This window comes from Oryctolagus cuniculus, chromosome 3, assembly GCF_964237555.1.
Source record: "Oryctolagus cuniculus chromosome 3, mOryCun1.1, whole genome shotgun sequence".
NCBI classification, from domain to species: domain Eukaryota; kingdom Metazoa; phylum Chordata; class Mammalia; order Lagomorpha; family Leporidae; genus Oryctolagus; species Oryctolagus cuniculus.
The window spans coordinates 108,856,241-108,878,156 of record NC_091434.1 but is presented as its reverse complement, the minus strand read 5'-3'; the positions used below and the strand labels follow the sequence as shown (position 1 = coordinate 108,878,156).

Genomic DNA, 21,916 nt, shown 5'->3' with positions numbered 1-21,916 from the left:
AGCAGCCCTGCATGGGCAACAGAGCAGGAGGTTCAGGTTGCCCCACCACCACCACCAGTGCCCTGTCACTGGCTCAGACATCTGGAGAACACAGCTGCCCACCCAGGAGTGGCCTCTTCCAGGGGACAGGCTGTCCTGTGTCTTTTTTATTTTTTTAAGATTTATTTTATTTATTTTGAAAGGGAGAGTGACACACAGAGAGAGATATTCCATCCACCAAAATGGTTCACCCACTAAATGGCCTCAATGACTGGGTCTGGGCCAGGCCAAAGACAGAAGCCTGAAACTCCATCTGGATCTCCCATAGATGGGGACCAAGCACTTGGGCCACCTTTTGCTGCTTTCCCAGGCACAGCAGCAGGGAGCTGGATCGGAAGCAGAGCAGCCGGGCCTGGAACCAGCACTCTGATGTGGGATGCCAGCAACACAAGCAGCAGCTCTACCCTCTGCACCACACCAGTCCAGCTGTCCCAGCTCTTGGTGTCCTCTGCGGTGCCCAGCACAGGAGAGTCCTGCACCAACAGACACTGCAGACTGGAGGGAGAAGGTCACCCCGTGGAAGGAGGCAAGGACCATCGAGTGGTAAAAACGATGGAAAGTGAGGGACAGACCCCTTTATTGGAGGGCTCCCTCCCTCCCTCTGGCTTCATCTTTTCCTTCCAAATCCCAATAGTCCCACATCTCAGACCACAGCACAGGACCCCAGGGAGCCACCACTTGTCCTAAAGGGGCCACACCAGACCAAATCACAGCCCTGTGACAAGCAGACTAAAAAAAGCCCTTGTCATCCAACTGGCTAACAAATACAGCTGCAAAGAGGCTGAGCAGCAGCAGCAAAACCTCTCACAAATCTCCCAAGGGAGCCCAAGCAAGCAAAAGCGGACACCCGCCCAGCCTGAGGAGCTGAGTCCAGCTGGGCTCGCCCCCAACTCCCCTGTGTCACCACCATGGCTGTGCCTCAAGGACACCCTCGTGCAAATGCACCCGGGCCACATTTTAATTAAATGCTGTGTGCACAAAGCACCAAGAAGAGAAACAGAGCAGGCAAGCAGCTGCGGAGACCCCTCCTCCACTCCCGGCCAGAAACAGCAGCTCATTGTGAGTGTGCAGAGTCTGGAAGACGCGTTCTAATCACACCAGGCATGGCCCTGTCTACAGATGCCTGGATCCTGCAGTCCAAGAGGAGGTGGAGGGAGAGGGGACAGAGAGAGAGCAGAGCAAGAAGGGGAGGAGAGGAGAGGGAGAAGGAGCTCCTGCAACCCTGCTAACACGCATCCCCTACTCACCGACCCACGGTGGCCTCAGCAGGGAGATGTGAAAACCAGCTGCAGGCCAACCAACATCTGAGTCCACTACCTGCAGAGGGCAGGGGCCCCGCACTGAGGAGGCTTTCAGAGGGTACTTCTAAAATTCATGGAAAATGGAACTGAAATATACAGTTTCATGTAAAAATTTTTTAATTCAATGCATACTTTTTCTCATAACCTGTGTTTCTCCATGACTTTGTGGAGACTCCTTATATTAGTGCAGCAAGCAGTAATGCGGCAATTCTGATATCTGACATCCAATTTCTGACCTACTGGTATCTACGGGGCTGTGGGGGAGGAAAGGGCATGTCAGCCTGCAGGGCAAGGGATGGTTTCCTGGAAGTGGTGTTCTTTCATCTTGCTTTTGAGGGACAGTGAAATTTAGCTACAGAAGGAAGAGAGGAGTCAAGTACAAAGGGATCTGAGAACAAGCGATGAGCAGGGGCCTGGGAACAGACAAGAGGCAGGCTGCAGCATTTGGGGGACCATAAGCAGCACTGTTTTAAAAGATTTATTTATTTATTTGAGAAGCAGAATTACAGAGAGAGGGAGAGACAGAGAGAGAGGTCCTCCATCCGCTGGTTCACTCCCCCAATGGCCACAGTGGCCTGAGCTGGGCCAATCCAAAGCCAGGAGCCAAGAGCTTCACCTGGGTCTCCCACGTGGGTACAGGGGCCCAAGCACTTGGACCATCTTCTGCTGCTTTCCACAAGCAAATTAGCAGGGAGCTGAATTAGAAGTGGAGCAGCCAGGACTCAAACCAGCACCCATATGGGATGCAGGTGCCACAGGCAGAGGAGTGCCAGCCCCACACAAGAAGCATTTTGGAGCTAGTGTAGAGCATAGTTGGGGGACAGGACAGGACGAGTTCAGCCAGAAAGAAGGCAGCGAGATCACAAGGGAACTCTTGGGAAGCAAAGGAGCCTGACTAAAATACTATTCCAAGGACAGGCCTTTTGCTCGGTGGTTAGGATGCTGCTTGGGATGCCTGCATCCCATATCAGAGAGCCTGGTTTGAGTTCCAGCTGGTCTATTTCCAGTCTAGCTTCCTGCTAATGTGCACCCTGGGAGGCAGCAGATGATGGCTCAAGTACTTGGGACCCTGCCACCCATGTAGGAGACCTAGACAGAGTTCCTGACTCCTGGCCCTGCCCCGGCTGTTGTAGGCACTAGGGGAGTGAACCAGCAGATGGAAGACCTCTCGTTCTCTGTGTCTCTTTCTGTTTCTCTGACTTTCAAATAAAAATAAATGAATCCATAACTTGAAAAACACTACTCCATATGCCAGGCGCTGCCAGTGACATGGAGCCATTGCTGAAGTGACCACAGGGCACGAGGGAAGAACTAGAGGCATGGTGAGCTGTCAGGGTGGGGCTCCTCCCTCCTGGTCTTTCATTGACTGAGGACACTCACAAACAGCAAGTGATCTCGTGCGACACCACCAGGATGTGGCTCTCACACTTCCTACCCACATCCCCCACCCCACTGCACCACCCCTGGGTCAGCGGCAGCAGGCAGCCGTGCATGGGGAAGTCACCCCCAAAGATGCTGCACGCTGGTTCTCCTGCATCCAGCACCGTGGAGACCACTGCTTGTGAAGGGACCACTGCTGTTCCGAAGAGCAGCGGGGTAAGATAGCACATGGAACAGGAGTAGCAACAGGAAGGCGTGTGTGAGTGCCACTCTGGGGCTTGCACAGGGCCAGAAAAATGTCTGGACAAGCACACAGGACACTGGTACCAAAGCTTGTCTGCAGGAGCAGCACTGGGAGAGAGAGAGAGAGAGCTTGTGGGGTAGGACAGAGTCGACACTATGCATCTCTGGTTGCATGGATCTTTATCAGGTGCATGGGCTGCTTTGTTCAACAAAAGCAAATGCAAGACCAGGAAACCACACAGAGCATCATTCTCGGAGCTGAATGCAAGCTGCCTACTGCAGGCTCTGGTTCACAGAAGTATTTCCGAGCAGGGGGCTCTAAGGGGCACAGACACAAGGCTTCCCAGAAAAGAGGACGCAGAGGGAAAAACACACCAGAAGTGGTGCTGAGTGCATGTGGCCCGAGGGGGCCCCTCTGAGCAGTGGATCTGCCTCTGTGGCCTCCACCATGGGAGACCCACAAAAAAGCTGAGCTTGTCCAATGGACAGGGGCACCAGTCCTAAAGAGTTTGCAGCGTGCGAGAAAGGGAGGCCTCTGCAGCCATGGACACAATTTCAGATGCTGCCCCCGGAAATCTTGGGCCGGCCTTTGCATTTCTTCTGCCTCCCAGGGGTCTGTCAGCGGGAGACCACCTCAGAAATTCCCATGGAAGACTTGGCGTCATTTCATCTCACCCACCGCTCTACTCCCGGCCTCACAATTCAGAAATAAAAAGGACAAGTACACATAATTCTCCCATGCAAGGGTCCACACTTGATGCTAAAATCAAACATCTTCCTTTTGAATCTTCACATATAAAAAGCACACCAGTCCTCCCAGAGATTTTTTTCTACTTCTTCAATCAGCTGATGCGCTACAGTTTTGAGTGATGTTTTCTGAGACGATCTTGGACTGGAGTACTTTTTATTTTTAATAGAGCTGTGTATCCTTGAAAAGGTTTTTCCCCTGAGGATGTCACAAATATATCTTTATTTCCCACAGAACACGTACGGAGTGCCTAAAAATTAACTCACACTCAAACCTCAAAAACAGTCGGCATGCATTTTCCTAAATCATTCTAACAAAGACATCAGTAATGTCAAAACTCTGGGTTCTGAAACAGCACTTCTGTTCTTTTCCCAGCCTCATTATTAAAAGACTTTTTTTTTCACGTTTGCTCATAACAAGATTGTCATTTTCCATGCTGCCTGCCGATTCTAAACAGATTCAATTTTAAAACCAAACAAGGGCTCTCTCTGAAATATTCAAGATGGATCACCATCTGGTTTTGTTTGGTTGGTTGGTTGTTGTTGTTGTTGTTGTTTTGACAGGCAGAGTGGACAGTGAAAGAGAGAGACAGGGAGAAAGGTCTTCCTTTGCCGTTGGTTCACCATCCAATGGCCGGCGCACCACGCTGATCCGAAGGCAGGAGCCAGGTACTTATCCTGGTCTCCCATGGGGTGCAGGGCCCAAGCACTTGGGCCATCCTCCACTGCACTCCCTGGCCACAGCAGAGAGCTGGCCTGGAAGAGGGGCAACCGGGACAGAATCCGGTGCCCCAACCGGGACTAGAACCCGGTGTGCCGGCGCCCCAAGGCAGAGGATTAGCCTAGTGAGCCGCGGCGCCGGCCTACCATCTGGTTTTATATCAGCATTTGAACAGGTCCAAAATTGCTATATTATCAAGTATTATCAAAACTAGTTCATATTGCTTTCAAGGCACAAACTTTGAAAGTCCATCGAATTTGCTAAAGTAGATCACACAGGTGACTGTCAATCACAGTCACACATGTAACTGATTTAGATGAAATAACTCAGTAATACAGACATAAGCTACTTCATCCTTAGGCCGTTCAGAAACTATTAACTTGGGAAAACACAGTGCATGGATTACCTGCAAACTTTGAGAAGGTGAAAGTTAACAATCTGTACTTAAATGTACATCATATGTAAAAATGGGAAACTTTCCAGATAACGGAGAAAAGAGATGCCCCTCAAGTTTATCCTAGGGCACTTATAAAAGTTCTTTGAAAAGGAAATTGAAAGTTCAGGTTAGGAGTGGGAGTTGTGGTCAGCAAGTTAAGCTGCCACTTGGGGCTCCCCCATCCCATGTAGGATGTTTCCCAAGTTAACAGTGCCTAGGGTGGAGCCCCACCTCCGCTTCCAATCCCCAGCTTCCGGCTGATGCACACCCTGACAGGCAGCAGTGGTGGCTCAAATAGTTGGGTCCCGCCAGTCACATGAAAGACCGGGATGGAGTTCCTGGCTCCTGCGCTGGCCTAGCCCAGGTGTTGTGGGCATTTGGGAGATGAATAAGCCAATGCAGGATCTTTTTTTTTTTTTTTTTTTTTTTTTTTGACAGGCAGAGTGGACAGTGAGAGAGAGAGACAGAGAGAAAGGTCTTCCTTTGCCGTTGGTTCACCCTCCAATGGCCGCCGTGGCCGGCGCGCTGCGGCCGGCGCACCGCGCTGATCCGATGGCAGGAGCCAGGAGCCAGGAGCCAGGAGCCAGGAGCCAGGAGCCAGGTGCTTTTCCTGGTCTCCCATGGGGTGCAGGGCCCAAGCACCTGGGCCATCCTCCACTGCACTCCCTGGCCACAGCAGAGAGCTGGCCTGGAAGAGGGGCAACCGGGACAGAATCCAGCGCCCCAACCGGGACTAGAACCCGGTGTGCTGGCGCCGCTAGGCGGAGGATTAGCCTAGTGAGCCGCGGCGCCGGCCAATGCAGGATCTTGATCTCTCTCTTTCTACCACTTTGCCTTTCAGTGCAAAACAATGGAAATCCATGCATATGAGGAAGTCTTCAATAAGTTCATGGAAAATCCATATTATGAAAAACCATGCATAGATTTCAAAAATTTTTGTACCAAAACAAACATCTTGTAATTCCATTTTCTATAAACTGCTTGAAGCCCCCTCGTATCCAAACACAAAAGAGACAACAGCATTTCTTCAGAAGATGCTTAGCCAAAAACTAGCATCCATGTGAAACAGAAAAACAGCAGTTGAGTAGGTGAAGCCAGGAATTCCAGCCCATCTCGGTAGACCCAGCTCTGTGATATGGCTGTTACCAAGACCGTGGCCATACGGGGTACCCAACTGTCTCCAGCAACTGGAATTATTTACAAAACAAATGAGACTCAAGTCTAGTATCTAAACAAAACACTAAGTGAAATTTATCATTTTTTAAAGAAATATTGTCCATCTATCTTATTTTTTTTAAAAAGGGTTCTAGAGAGGCCGGCCCTGTGGCATAGCAGGTAGAGCCGCTGCCTGCAATGCCGGCATCCCATGTGGGCACCAGTTCGAGTCGCAGCTGCTCCATTTATGATCCAGCTCTCTGCTATGGCCTGGGAAAGCAGCAGAAGACGGCCCAAGTCCTTGGGCCCCTGCACCCACGTGGGAGACCCAAAAGAGGCTCCTGGTCCTGACTTCCAACAGCTCAGCTCCGGCCACTGTGGCCATTTGAGGAGTGAATGAGCGGATGGAAGACCTCTCTCTCTCTCTCTCTCTGCCTAACTCTGACATTCCGGTAAATAAATAAATCTTAAAAAAAAAAAATAAGGTTCTAGAAATCTGTCTCAGGGGGCTGGCACTGTGGCATAGCAGGTAAAGCCTCCATCTGCTGTGCTGGCATCCCACATAGGTGCTGGTTCCAGTATCCACCACTCCACTTCTGATCCAGCTCTCTGCTAATGTTCCTGGGAAAGCAGCAGAGGATGGCTCAAGTGCTTGGGCCCCTGCATCCATGTGGGAGACCTGGATGAAGCTTCTGGCTCCTGACTTCTGGACCAGCCCAGCTCTGGCCATTGCAGCCATTAGGGGAGTGAACCAGTGGATGGAAGATCTCTCTGTCTCTCTCTCTCTCTCTCTCTCTCTCTCTATATATATATATATATATATAAAATGCTGCCTTTCAAGTAAATAAATAAATATAAAAAAATCTGTCTCCATTTATTCGTTTAACAGTTGTAAGGACTGAATTCATGCAAGGATGATGGATGCTCTTCCTGCCCCTGTTTTTTTACCATCTGCAGTGGTAAGAAGATAAGACCATAGGCACATAAATATACAAACACAGTCCGTTTGTCTTCCCCATGATTAATATCCCCTGCCAACACAACACACACACACGTGCAAGCACACTTTCTCATGAGCACACACTATAACGATTTCTCTGCCATACTACAGCACTATATCTAGTAATTCTATAGCAGTTCTCCTAAAAAGTGCTAACTGTTCAACCTGTCCATTTCACTGGATAGGACAAGGTTCACTAAGCCAGAGTTTTCCATTTCATCCATTCTCTACCAGCTACCTCTTTGGAGAATAAGCTTGGGGCTCTCAGGGACACATTTTAAAAAAAAACTTAGGGGTGAGGAGTGGGTATTCTGGACAGTGGGCTAAGCTATCACCACTTGAGATGCCAACATTCCAGACTGAGTGCCTGGTTTGAGTTTCAGTTATTCCACACTTCCAATCCAGCTTCCGGCTAATGCACCTGGGAGGCAACAGATGATGGCGCAAGTGCTAGGATCCTGCCACCCACACAGGAGACCCCGATGGAGTTCTTGGTTCCTGGCTTCAGCCTAGTCCAGCCCCAACCTAGCCCAGCCCTGGTCTTTGCTGCCATTTGGAGAGTGAACCAGTGAATAGAATCAATCTCTCTCTCTCTCTCTGTCTCTTCCTATCTCTCTGTAACTCTTTCAAATATATTCAAATATATATATCTCAATCTTTTTTTTTTTTTTTTTTTTTTTGGACAGGCAGAGTGGACAGTGAGAGAGAGAGAGAGACAGAGAGAAAGGTCTTCCTTTGCCATTGGTTCACCCTCCAAGCAGCCGGCACGCTGCAGCCAGTGCACCACACTGATCTGAAGCCAGGAGCCAGGTGCTTCTCCTGGCCTCCCATGCGGGTGCAGGGCCCAAGCACTTGGGCCATCCTCCACTGCCTTCCCGGGGCACAGCAGAGAGCTGGCCTGGAAGAGGGGCAACCGGGACAGAATCCGGCGCCCCAACCGGGACTAGAACCCCGGGTGCCGGCGCCACAGGCAGAGGATTAGCCTCATATTGAGCCACAGCGCCGGCCTCTCAATCTTTTAAAACTATGAAAGGGATTGCAAAAAATGACTGTCAACTTGTAAACAGCACTTTTAAGAGGATTTTAAATATTTCATACTATAAACACATTTAAGAAGCTAAAGAGTAAAACCAACAACTTTCACAACAGGCAAGTCCAGGAGTTTAAAATATGAAACACACACACACACACAATAAAGCCAATAAAGCTACTCTACAATTAAAGTGAGGGAAAATATAATTCATCTTCTACCTTTTTAGGTTTAACTTAACCAAAACAAGTTGAAAGCAACTTATGAACAAACTGAATGTACTATAGAAAATAACGGGCATCACATTATAAGCTAATAACATTTTGTAGGCAAGAAGTTAGGGAATTTAAATACTTGCTGTAGTAAAGGGGTGAAATCATAAAAAGCAAAGGAAACCTTTTCCACAAAGCAATGTTGTAATTCTGAATATTACACATTGTTTAAACAGAAATGGAACAAGATTTTTAAGACAACCAAATCGATCAGGTAAAACCAAGATTTTCTCATAATTTTTCCCTATTATGAGACTTAGTTATAGCAAATACAATCTTATTCTCCTGAAGGGAAGACTTGCTCATTATTTCTTCCCAGTCAGGTCCTCAAACATTCACACAATGAAGTCCTAACAGCTTTATTAGGCACATGGACATGTCTGAGTAACCATTATTCTGTTTGTAAACCACCCGCCTTCCTTCCACTCCTCTTTCTTTACATATGTAAATCACAGTGTCTGATCCAGAGGCCCCCACCAGCCACCACAACCAAATTATCCTCCAGGGACATCAATCTGGCTTGTTATTCTTGGTTCAGCATTCAAAAGGGAGGGAGCCCAGAGTAGCTCTTTTCAGGAATCAAAATTCCTCTTGATTAGATTTCTGGCTGGCTGGTAAATGTTTATCCCCTGTAAAAAATGCATTACCCTCTGCTTCTAAATGTTTGGCTTTTCTAGAGCCAAGCTATGGCCCAGTGTTCCCAACATGAATTGCTTCAAGTAATGTCTGCCTAGTTTTGCAGGGAGCATTTGGTCAAATTCTAACATTCCCTCTTGGGAGCCAATTGCATCTTCCTGCAGCAGATCTAACCTTGCAGAATAGAATTTTAAATACACACACACACACACACACACAGCCCTGTCTTCCAGCGGACACAGTCCTTTCTTTCTCCTACTCTCAGACACCTGATATTGTGCTCACTGCTTAAAGATTTTTCTGTGAGGTAATAACGGCTTCATCACGAAATGCCCAAAACATTCTTTTCTCTGGCATTAAGAAAAACAACAACAAATAGAGCCACAGTTTCTGGCCAAGGTTGGGCCATCACTGGCAATGCTCTGGCCTGTGAATCATCACACGATTAATAAGAATAAATAGCACACGCACATTTCCACAGGCGGCAAATGGTAATGGAGAAAACACATGTCACAGAGTACAGGATCATCTGTGGGCAGGAACCACCCCATTCCCTTAATTGTCATCATTGTTTTTGCTTCCAAGGCCACGGACAACTCCAGAGAAGCACCTCCCATTTTTCTTTCATTAAAATGTACACGTGAATTCACTGCAAACCTTACAGACTGATATCATCTGGGGAAAGGAGAGCGCTCACTGCAATTCTACACTCGTCATGTTGCATTAGGCTTGAAATAAGCATCTCGAGCACACGTCATGTGTCACGTAGCAGCTCAGGCGGAAGGCATCCGACAGGAGATCACTGCACTCCTGGGCTGCCGCTTCCACAAAGCGGCAGACCAGGCTCTGCCTCTCTTCCCCTGAACACCCCTTTCCTCTGCAGTACCCTGACATCCAACCAGCTCCAAAAATGTGCTCATCAATAACAGTCAACGCAGAGCAAAAGCGCATCCCGCAGGAGTTAGAGCGTAAGACGGGCAACAGCGCAGGCATGGACCCGCGAGGCTCCTGATGGACACTCACTGAAGGCGGCCACAGCGAGGGCCAGCGTGACGATAATGGAGAACCAGGAGACCCACAGTGCCTTCTTCCGGTAGTTCTGGGCTTCGTGGGGTTTCAGCCGGGTGCTGCTTTCTAGTAAGCCTGACAAAGGCAAGGAGAAAAGGAAGTCAGACATTTTCTTGTTAAGAAACCCACGCCAGAATGGCAATTTCTTATCCAAAGATTGCAAACTGACAGTCGGTGGGCCAAGATGTGTTGTGTTTGGCCCATACTGTGTTGTAACAATTAGGAGATTTCACATGAGAAAGCAGGCTTGCTGGCATGCCCTGAAAACGCTCAGGCTCTGGCAAGGTGACACGGGCAACGTGACATGTGCAAGGTGACAGCAGCTGTCCCTTTGCAACTCTGCAGACCCCAGCGTTCCCTGACATAGCACCCCAGGCCTTTCCCCCATTGCTACCTTAAGCTTTGTGACTCAAGCACAATGCTGCTCCTTCCAACAAGGAAAACAGCCGGACATGCAGCTGGCATTTGGAGCCCTCAGCTGTGGGCATCGATTTCCATGGACCCACCAGCACAGTCCCAACAGGTGGACAGGCCTTCGCCCAGAGCAAGGAGTCAAGAAGTACAAATGCTTTTCTTGCTCCTTCAGACAATTCACAAGAGGAGATGGCCATTTTCTCTTTAACCACACCCAACAACAGCCACCAGACCCAAATTGTGACAGGGCTTCCAAAGTTCGTGGAAACGTATATTATGAAAAACACTACATTCAAAAAAGTTTTTGCACCGAGTTAGCGTTTGGTGCAGCAGTGAGGAAGCCATTTGGGACAGCCCACATTCCATACTGGAGTGGCTGGGTTCAAGTCCTAGCTGTCCTGTTTCCAACTTCCTGCTAACATGTACCCCGAGGCAGCAAGTGATGGCTCAAGTCCTTTGTTCCCTCTGAGAGACTTGGAGTGAGATCTAGCTCCTGGTTCCTGGCTTCAGCAGGGCCCAGCCCCTACAGCTGTAGGCATTGCAGGGTGAACCAATGAATAATAAATATCTCTCTCTCTCTTTCTCTCTCTCTTCCCCTTTCAAATAAAATAAGTCATTAAATTTTCTTTTTAATTTTTTGCATCAAAGCAATCATCTTTCAATTCCATTTTTCACAAACTTTTTTAAAAAATGTATTTGAGAAAAGAGAAACAGAAAACGTCCATCTTATGGTTCATTTCCCAAAGACCCACATCAGTCCTGCCCCGGAGACCAAAGCCAGCTGTCTGCAACCCAAGCCAGGTCTCCTATGTGGGTAGCAGGAACCTAATCATGAGCCACTACCATTAGTACTTCCCAGGGTCTGCACAGGCATGAGGCTGGAACCAGAGCCAAGCTGGGCACCAAGACCCTGCACTCTAACACTCAACAAGTGCATCTCAACCACCATGCCAAATGTCTACCGCTGTACACAATTTTTAAAGCATCATGGTACATGTCATGTTTTCTTCTCTCGAACCTTTATACCAAACCCATGTTAAAAAAAAAAAATCCTCGTAATTAAAGTGAGAGAAAGCTGATAAAACCAGAGTTATCTTCCCAGGCAGGCCAGTCTTGCAGGCTTTGAGCGTTGAAAGTCTTTGACGACAACAGAAATTCAAAATGATGCCCAGTCCATGCCCAAGTTCAGTTGCCTGGGGTCAAAGGCTAAAACTTCTTCAGGTTGCCCTTGATGTATGGTTTTTTTCTTCTCCTTTGAAAACAAATTGTATATGGCATCTCTCGGTTACGAAGGAAGCCAAAATTCGCATAAAAAGGAGCCTCCTGCGCCATCTCCGGCTGCACAATCCACACCTTTCCCCCCACAGGCCGAGCAGCTGTAGCACAGCAGCTCACACCACCTGATGCAGGAACGGGTATCACAGGTCAGGCACCCACACAGCATGGGACACAGCACACCTGCATTCACATCAAGACAGCATCCTTTTTCTCTTGCTGGGCGCACACCAAGCCTTGGGTTGCCACAGGAGCCGAAAGGCTGTGTGACACCTTTCCTCCCCCATTAGAAGGGTCACAGCCAACAAAGAAACAGGCTCACAGGAGAAAAGGCCTAACAAGCGTATTTAGTCAAAGTTCTATGTGACGCAGGAGCCTTCAGAAGCAAAGACCCCAAGGCTCACTCAGTGAAGAAGGAGCAGCTGTGTAAGAACGTGACCGATGGGAGGGCCTGGCCTGATGCTAACAGATCATCGAGGGGGAGACGCAGCGAGGCCTGGGGTCCGGATACCTCCTTCCCCTTACGTCTAGGGCAGGATCCCCTCTGGAATGAGGGTCTCATGATCTATAATCAGACAGGGTAGATCTGAAAATTTCTTTAAGGTCAGCTCTTATACAGTTGCGGGGGGGCGGGGGTTTGCAGTAACAGTTCTAGCTTTAACAGCCATCTCTGCAGGAGAAGGGTTTTAGTTTCTACGACCCTCCTTGAGGAGGAAGAAGTGTAATTTTTGTGGACTGCACTGGAGGAGAAAGAGAAGCAGGAGAAAGGGCAGGAGGAAGCCAGGAAGACTCTGCCTCCGAGGCCCTGCCAGCATCCTTTGGTTCGGGGAAATCAGTGAGTCCAAGCACCACCCTTTAGGGTCTTGTTTTCTAAAAAGCTGCAACCTGTTCATGAATTTGAACAAGGACCCTGCTAAAACTTCTCAGTTCTATTTCTTGCCCACACTTGGGCATCCCTGGGCAAGCCCTGCAAAAGCAGGAAGCATTGTCGAGAAGGCTGTGCAGTGAGCCCACGTACCACCCAGAAGATTTTTAAATGATCAAAACCTCATGCGGGAGCAATGCACGGGGAACACACTCGGGAAGCGCAAACACCATCTCTGCCACCTCACTGCAAAGATCTTCTCAGACCTCCCTCAGAAATGCACTTGAGAGAGAAGGCAAATACCTTGTCTCTCTCTCGGCAATCCTGCCCAAGCGATGAGGCACAGGAAAATCACAGGTCCCTGAGTCTACTTGTTCCTCACCTGCTGAAAAGTCGTCTCCGGCTAAAGCTGCAACCTAGAACAAGCAGGTCTCATACGCCCAGGAATGCATTTCTCTGCTCCCAAGCAACAGAAGAGGCTTCCTCTCCTGGCCGGTTGGATTTTCAGGGGAAGTGAAGCTATAACACTCAAGTACTGATCCAAATACGCAGTCTGTTTGGTAGGGGTTTTGACAGCAACAATATCAAGAGGTTGATCTGGGGGCCGCGGCCATGGCTCACTTGGTTAATCCTCCGCCTGCGGCGCCAGCATCCCATGTGGGTGCCGGGTTCTAGTCCTGGTTGCTCCTCTTCCAGTCCAGCTCTCTGCTGTGGCCCGGGGAAGGCAGTGGAGGATGGCTCAAGAAGGCAGTGGAGGATGGCTCAAGGCCGTGGCAGCCATTTGGGGGGTGAACCAACAGAAGGAGGACCTTTCTGTTTGTCTCTCTCTCTCTCATTGTCTGTAACTCTACCTGTCAAATAAATAAATAAAAATCTTTCTTTTTAAAAAAGAGTTTTATCCACCAGGGGCAAAAATAAGTTTCCTTGTACCAGTAGCTCCATGTTCTACAAGAAGTGACCACGATCTGGGCTCCCTTTTATGCTCTAACTTTCATTCTTCCCTCCAAAGCCAGCTGGTTTCAACAACCAGCAACAACACGCGATCCACACATGCAGGACAGTCCACACTCTTTGTCTACCAGTGGGGCCCCTGGAGGAGTTCGAGGTGACAGCCCACATGGGCTGGATGGCCACCAAGGTGGCCCTGGGGTCCTTCCAGCAGGAAGACTGGTGAGTCTTCTGCAGACCGCATCCTGTGTGTGTCACCTCCGTAAGATTTGATTTTTTAATTAAAAAACAGAAATGGAGCCCGGTGGGAAAATTGTCCAAAAAGAGAGAGACTTTCCCATTCCTACCTAACTCTATTTATTTCCTAGCAATTTTTTTTTGTCTGAACATATAGCCAACACTATATGTGGCAAACATCCCATTCCCCAAAGAGAAGTGGAATAGGATGGCCCACCAAGACCTGGCCAAGAAACAGCCGGTGCACATACTGGGGCCTCTACTCCGTGTCAGATGCGGGTTCACTCACCATTCACTAAGATGTGGTGAGGATTCCCAGGTTTTCAGGAAGGCGGCCTGGTACCAAAGGTAGAAGAATGATGTGGTGGGGAGGCAGGATAACCTAGGGAAGCTAAGACAAGCCCCCCATGTGCACACAGAGCTGTGTCTTCCCTACCCCTAGCCTGGATTTTTCAGGCAAATTTCCTTTTTTTTTTTTTTTAAGATTTATTTGTTCAAGAGGCAGAGTTACAGAGAGAAAAAGAGAGAGAGGGAGAGACAGAAAGATCTTCCATCTGTTGGTTCACTCCCCAAATAGCCACAACGCCAAGATCTGGGCCTATCCAAAGCCAGGAGCTTCTTCCAGGTCTCCCACATGGGTGCTTAAACCCAAGCACCTGGGCCATCTTCCACTGCTTTCCCAGGCCATAAGCAGAGAGCTGGATAGGAAGAGGAGCAGCCTGAACTCGAACCAGCACCCTTAAGGGATGCCAACGCCACAGGCCAGAGGCTTAGCCTACTATGCCACAGCACCAGCCCCCACAGTCACATTTCTAATCTTGCTCCAATTTTACTATCTGCCACACAGGCCTGGCAATACTAAGCATACAGTTGGATTAACGACTCATCCCCTTATTTATGTGGGGGCAGCAGAAAGCAAATCTACATGCAGAGGTCGGGGCCATCAACTGCTTCCATACCGGCTAGAATTTGTTCCAGTTGCTTTCCCCTTAGACTTTGCCATCCTTGTGTTCTGAGGAGGGGGATTTTTAGTAGATGGAGAGGTAGTGGAAAATGCCGAAGCAGCAAAGTCGCTACAGCTAAGCGGGGCCCTAAGGTCCGAGACAGAATAATAGGAAAACATTTTGGGGGAGAGGGGAATGCTTAAAATCAACTTGGCCTGTTTCCTATGAGTTTAGCCCCTAACACACAAAGCACTTGCTCAATGAAGTACAAGACTCAACCAAATAGTCCGGCAGTCACTGACATTCCAAGCTAGCTTGGTTTCTGGGCACCAGCGCAAGTCACTTCCAAGGGGAAAATGCCTCCCAAGTCCCCAAACCCTGGGTCATAAAGCAAGCCTTTGATCAGAGTGAGAGGCACTCTGCAACAGGATCCTGATGGCTCAGGAGGAAGTCAAGACAAAAGACAATGCCAAATACAGGCGCAGATCAAGGGTACCCATCCCCCCACACACACCCTATAGGTATCCAGGCCTAAAGATGGCAAGCCTAGCAGGACGGAGAAGCACAGCAAGCCATTGGCTAGGCTTCCTCCCCCCTCCCCCCCAAACCCTCTCCCCAGCAGGAAAGAGGTAACAGCCCTGGAACCATTCCCAAGGGACGCAAAAAAATCCATCTGGGAAAGAAGCGGCCTGCAAGAAACGAATAACAATACCAAGCACCAATACAAGAAGCCTCCCCAAGTCATCTCCTGGTTTATTTAACCAAAACAACCTGCGCGTCTGTCATTAACTCTTCACCATCAGGAGCGAGCCAAACAAAAGAATGTGACAGCGGCTCTCAGCTCTCCCTGCCACGCACGCGGCTGTGGGCTCTTTGGGGGCCAGGATTTGCCAACAGAGAGGCTGTGTGCGACAAGCAATGCCTTCACACAGGGCACTTGTGAAAGCCACCACATAATGCAGAATGAAAGTCCGCTGGTCAATAGAAAATAATCCGAAGAATGAATCCAGTTTTTTTTTTTTAACAGACAAGTGTGAGCTGTAAAATAATACTAAATATTAACTCACACCTATCGTTTTGCAGGGTGGGGTGAAAAAGAAGCCGGCTCTTATAGATGACCCGCATGGCTACCAAAAACAACCTCAACTCACTGCGTTCTTCCCCAGTACAAAATCTTTCTAATTCTACGATATTAGGTGCAAGGCGCAAAGGCAATTAGCACACCCCCAACTAAGTACTAGGTTTCCGTGGCTGCTTGCCATGGCACCGGTGGCACCGATCTTGGGCTCTGCAATGCTATCTAGTTAGGCGGGCTTCGGAGCAGAACCGCAAAGCTAGGTGCAGAACTCGTTGTAACTGGAGCCGCTCCAGATCGCGATGAGCCGATCTGCCCATTCTCGGGGAACTGCCTTTTCCATGTCATTTCTTCACTTCTGATTCACATGCTGCAGTTTAGGATTTCCAAGGAGAAAGAAATCGTGCATCCGAACACGAATCCGGAATAAAAATGTACAGGAGATTCTAAGAATAGGACAGAAACCTGCTAAGACTAAAATATACTATAAACCCGCCACAGCCGATCAAATACAGCTTCCAAGAAAAGGGGGTGGAGATGCCAAGAGCCAGTTCCCCGGGGAGAGCTTGGGCTGCAGGGACCCCGCTTCGGCCCCTCAGCGGCTTCAGCAGAGCCCTTGTGAGGGGTCCAATTTGGAAGCAGCAAAAAGCAGAAAGGGTGTAGATGCGGCCAGGAACTGGGTTCCCCCGGCCAGGAGGAATCCAAGCCAAAAGGAAACGAGCGAGAGACAGAGGAGCGGAGGAGTTGCGCGGGAATGAGGTTGCCCCGTTTTCCGAGTGGGCCACTCCCTGGGGGCACGGGTGGGCGGCCGGCGGCTGCATCCGCCTCCCCTCCCCCCCGGGAAATGGCCGTTTGCGGGGTTCCAGGCCAGGGTCCAGGAAGGGCTTTCTGCGGGGATCGGAGATGAGCGCTCCGAAAACTGCCAGGTTTCAGTGACATCCGTCCACATAAGGTTAGTGGCCCTATCCCAAATGCTTCCTGCCTCACCTATCAGACATGTGGGCAGTGACCCTCGGTGACCCGGGTGCCGGTGCGGGGCTGGGCTGCCCAAGGGTGCACGGCAGCCCGGGCCCCGGCTCACACCCGTCCACGAACCCTCTGCTGGAGCAAGCAGCCCGCTGCCGGCGAGGGACACCGCGAGACTCAACTCTCAGAAGGAACTTCCCCTAGGAGCCGAAGCTGGCAATGAGCCCGGTCCCTCGGAGCCGAGCGGGACCCGCAGTCCCCCGGGAGCGCTCGGCTCTGAAAGCAAAAACGCCTCCCGCAAACTTTTCGATTGGTGCCGGCTGGGGCCGGCGGGGAGGAGGGCGCGGGCCCAGGCGGGGTCGGCCGGGAGGCAGCCGGGTTCTCCAGGCTCGGGGAAGGAGTCGCTGCCGAGGCGGTGCCGGCCGCAGGAGGTGGGGCTGTCTGTCTCCCCCTGCTCTCCGCGCCTCGGCTAGGAAGTCCGCGCTCCGAGCCCCGGCGTGCTCCGAGACGCCGAGCCCAGCGCCCGGCCCTGCCCGGCCCTCGAATAGCGGGAGGCGAGCCGGCCCCGGTCCGCGGTAGGGGCCCGGGAAGCCCGGGGCGGTGCCCGCTCACCTCGATCCTCCAGCCCGTCACTGAACTGGCCGCTCTCGCTGATCCGCGGCTGCCGCTCCTCCTCGGGCTGCGGCGGCTCGCGCGCCGGGGTGCCCAGCGGGCCCGGGCTGGGGGCAGCCGCCAAGGGCGTGTGTCCCCGGGGCGGCGGCTGGACGGCGGAGCCAGGGGGGCTGCGGCGCTCACTGCCCAAGGCCGGCTCCATGGCGCCGGGCTGCGGATCCTGGAGGAGGCGACGAGTCCGAAGTGCGAGGCGCCGCAGCTCCGAGGGGCTTTGGGAGGGACGGACGGACAGACCGCGTGGAGAGGGAGGGAGGTGCACCGGGATGGAGGCGGGGGAGGTTGGAGAGCCGCGCGGCTAGCGCGGCCGGCGGCGGAGGCTGGGGCCGCGTTGTCGCCGCTGCGCTCCGCCCATGGGGGCAGGTGCGGGCGGCGGGGACCCGCCCCAAGGCGCCGGCGCCGGAGCCCGCGCACCGAGGCAGCTGAGGAGGGTGCAGTGACTCGGTCGGGCCACAGGCGCGGACGCTAGGGGGACTGGCCTAGGGGTGCGAGGGGATGAGCAGGCGGATCCTGCAGTGCTAGGAGAGCACGCGACGAGGGACCCGCTCCACCTGCGCCGCTGGGTGGTGCCCAGAGGGGACCGCTCGCGGTCGGTCAAGCCTGCAGGCAACTGAGCGTTACAAGGTCCGCGCCTGGGCCTCACTGCCCGTCCGTCCCTTCGGTCGTGGGCCTTCTCGGAAGCTTAAACTCTCCTCCCAGTGTCTCTCTCCAGCACCAGCTTAGCCAGTGGACCGGGTGTCAGAGACAGCGGGCGGCTCTGCTGAAGGTGCTTGGAGCCCCGCAGCACCCTCTCGGGCCTTGGATGTCCCATCCAATTCCATAGCCAGCTTGTCATTTCCCCCATGAAAATCGTGCCGGTCTCCAGGACTGCTCCTGTGTCCCTCCCCTGCCTGCCCCTGAGCTCTGGGCTTTGCACACCTCTGCCTGCGCCGCCGCTGGTACCTGGCGCTGGGTTTCAGCGCAGAAGAGAACGCACCATTTTCGAAGCTTCAGCTTGGATATGTAGGTTTCACTATCCAAGGTCTAGAATCTAGATTTCATCTTTAGTCTCTAAATTTAACCAGAGCACTCTGAAATGCTTCACATAAGGGAGTCCGCCCGGGTGGTTTTTTGTTTTGGTTTTGGTTTTGATTTTTTTTTTTTTAAGAGTAGCGGGTTTCTTTTCTCCTTGCTTCTTTGCTTAGAATCAAAATCGGAGAATGATGGCCAGCATCTTTGGTGCAGGGGAAGCAGACCTAGAAGTGGGGAGAGGGTCTCATTTTGCTGGGAGGGTTCCATTTAGGAGATCTGCCTTGGCCTTCACCTTGGCCATTTCACTTCACCTTTGTGACCAACTCATTAGTAAACTGAGGTCATTTCAAAGGCCCCTTCCTACTCAGATTTTAAAAATAATAAACAACCTTCAGACATGCTTGCAGACTCCTAGCCCCCACTATCTCCCTCCAGGTTATCCCATTGGGTCCTTCTATCAAGGGCTCTCAAAGAACCACCTGGAGACCAAGCAAAACCAGCCAAGCCTCAAGACCGCTGGAGACTGACCTCATGGCTGATGTGACTGGTCTTGCTAGGACCTGGGTGTGGGTGTTTTTTTTTTTTTAATCACCTCCTCATTCTGAATCACCTGGATGTTTGTTTTGTTTGTCTGTTAATGCCTATTCCTCCCTGGCTCTCAAATTCTGATTCAGTAGAATTCAGGTGTTAACTGGGAATCTTTGCAACCCACCTTCTCTCTCTCTCTCTCTCTCTCTCTCTCTCTCTCTCTCATCCAGAGAGCAAGCACCACTGTGCTTTCCTCCGGCCCCTCAATTGGGTCTGTGGTCCAGTGCATGGTAAACATGAATGTGCAGGTGCACATGTCGGGCTCAGAACACAGTACCCCAAAGTATGCCGTGCCCCAGCACACTCAGTACTTTAAAGCAAAAGAGGCTCCGAAGCAATTTTAACTGTCTCCTGCCCTTCTTTCGAAGCTTCCGTTTCTCCCTGGAAGATGTCCATAAGAAATTTGAATTCTTCTTCCCCAAAAGTGGGTCCCAGAAACTAGGATGCCTCTCCCTCAAAGAAAGCCATAAAACCTAGACTCTTATCCTACCCTTCCCACCTTTCTGTTTCAGAGTTAGCCGTCACCGCGGCTCACTAGGCTAATCCTCCGCCCTGTGGCGCCGGCACGCCGGGTTCTAGTCCCGGTCGGGGTGCCGGATTCTGTCCCGGTTGCCTCTCTTTCAGGCCAGCTCTCTGCTGTAGCCAGGGAGTGCAGTGGAGGATGGCCCAAGTGCTTGGGCCCTGCACCCCATGGGAGACCAGGATAAGTACCTGGCTCCTGCCATTGGATCAATGCGGTGCGCCGGCCGCGGCAGCCATTGGAGGGTGAACCAACGGCAAAGGAAGACCTTTCTCTCTGTCTCTCTCTCACTGTCCACTCTGCCTGGCCGAAGAGATCCCCTGACCTGCGCTGTACAATAGTACAGCCTCAAATCTCACTATGGAAGACCTCTGTCCTGAACCCAGGAAGGAAGGATGCCACGTAGAGGCCAAGAAGAACCCACACAGACAGAGTTTACCCGTCCAGTCTGTTACCCTTAGATCACACTCTTTATTCATCGCACTTGTGCACAGCTCTCCATTCTCCACCTGATCAAAGTATAAACATGGATAGCTTTCCTGGTCCTTGGGTCTTGGTTTCTGAATGCTCCCGTGTCACATGACAGTTAGATAACAAATTTGTTATGGTTTTCTTTTGCTAGCCTTCTTTAGCTATAGGAGTGTCGGTCGTGACCCTTATGATGGGTGGGGAAAAGTATCACTCCTGATAAAATTGGGGATCCTAGAAGATGCAGATTCTCAGCTGTTCTGGGATGGAGGTAAGATCCTGCAATTCTCACAAACCTCTGTTGCGGCTGCTGCTGCTGGCCTGGAGACCACATACTGACGAGGAATGATCCAGGGGTTATTTCTTATTCATGGGATAAATATATTTCCCTTCATGTTCCAGCTGCCCTGATTCAATAAGCCACTATTGTCTGCTCCAGAAAGATCCCTCTGACTCCATCCCTCTGACACTCATCCCTGGGTGCTCCTTTTCTGAACTGCAAGCGATTTAATAATTCACTGCATATTTCACATATAGGGCAAGGATGGTGGTGCTTGTCTGATCCACATTACCCACTCACATACACCTGCCTGGGTGCCAAGGATACAGCCCTTGCTGATTAAGTACAAGATAATATTAGCTTACCTCCTTGAAGGACATGCGATGTGCCAGGCACTTTGCTAAGTGCTTTGCATGCACTGTCTTCCTCACTCAGTTACTACTGTCTTCACTTGCTATAGGTAGAAACCAAGGCAAGTCTCCTTAGCGCTACAGTCCGCAGCAGCAGTGCCCCCTAGGGGAGCATCTTGGACATTTTCAGGTTCTTTCTCAAGTTTATCACAATGAGGGGAGGAGGCAGCCGCTGGCATTCAGAGGGAGTGACAGGGATTTGGGAGACATTGTCCCACATGGCCCTCATATGGCAGTTAAAATGTGCTGCTTCTTTGTAAAAATATATTTTTAAATATTTATTCATTTTATTTAAAGGCAGAATTACAGAGAGAAAGGGAGAGACAGAGAGTTTTTCCATCCACTGGTTTGCTCCCCAAATGGACGCAACAGCCAGGGCTGAGTCAGGCTGGATGCAGGAGCCAGGAGCTTCATGTGGGTCTCCCACATGAGTGGCAGGTGTCCAACGCTTGGACTGTCTTCCACTGCTTTCCCAGGCCATTAGCAGGGAGCTGGATCAGAAGTAGAGCAGCCAGGACATGAACCCTTGCCTATATGGGATGTCACCATCACAGGCAGCAGCTTTGCCTGCTATGCCACAATGCCAGCCCTTAAAATGTGCTTCTAATTATATTAGAACTTTAATTCTGTTTCACATATAAAAAATTTTTTTGTACCTTTTGAACGTACACAGAATTTTCTGGAGCTGCAATTACTGTTAGGTCTAGGAAAAACAGTCCTCTCTTCACGACTTTGAAAAATCAGGACACAGGAGCCTCTTCCACTCACGGCATCTGGGTCAGTAATCAGCACATCTGTGTTTATCCCACGTGTAACTGCCATGGGCAAGCAATCCCTAATGTACACTAATATATTTATTTAGCTCTTCTTTCAAAATGTCAGAAATAAAGAAAAAGTGTCCATGGTAATCCAGAATCTTGTCTTTCTACTCATCAATTGTAAATCCTCACAACTCTATAAAAGTGGGTACAGTATTATCATACCCTGTTGTGAAGATAAGAAAACTGCAGTACGTTAAATAGCATTGCTAAGGAGCTCCTGAGTCTAGCTTTTAACACTCCACTGCTTGACTTCTATGGGAGACCCTAAAAATGACCTAGAGCATGGCTTCTGCCCCTGTTGCTGTGGCATCAGATTTCAGACTGAGGTTGCAGACTAAGTGTGTACTTGTTTCACTTTGTTACATGTGTGGGCTTTGGGAAACCAAACAGAGACATA

At 50.5% G+C, this 21,916-nt stretch overlaps 1 protein-coding gene across 1 annotated transcript in view; it reads right to left on the bottom strand.

Moving 5' to 3' along the window:
* The window catches only part of TMEM163 (transmembrane protein 163), a 266,074-nt gene extending 248,203 nt beyond the window's left edge, over positions 1 to 17,871 (bottom strand). Inside the window, exons 1-2 of the mRNA XM_017342800.3 lie at positions 17,365 to 17,871; positions 9,984 to 10,103 (exon numbers count right to left, since the gene is read on the bottom strand). Coding sequence (XP_017198289.1) covers positions 9,984 to 10,103; positions 17,365 to 17,566 — 322 coding nt within the window. The 5' untranslated portion in view covers positions 17,567 to 17,871. The remainder of the gene's footprint in view (positions 1 to 9,983; positions 10,104 to 17,364) is intronic.
* Positions 17,872 to 21,916: the final 4,045 nt, after the last annotated feature.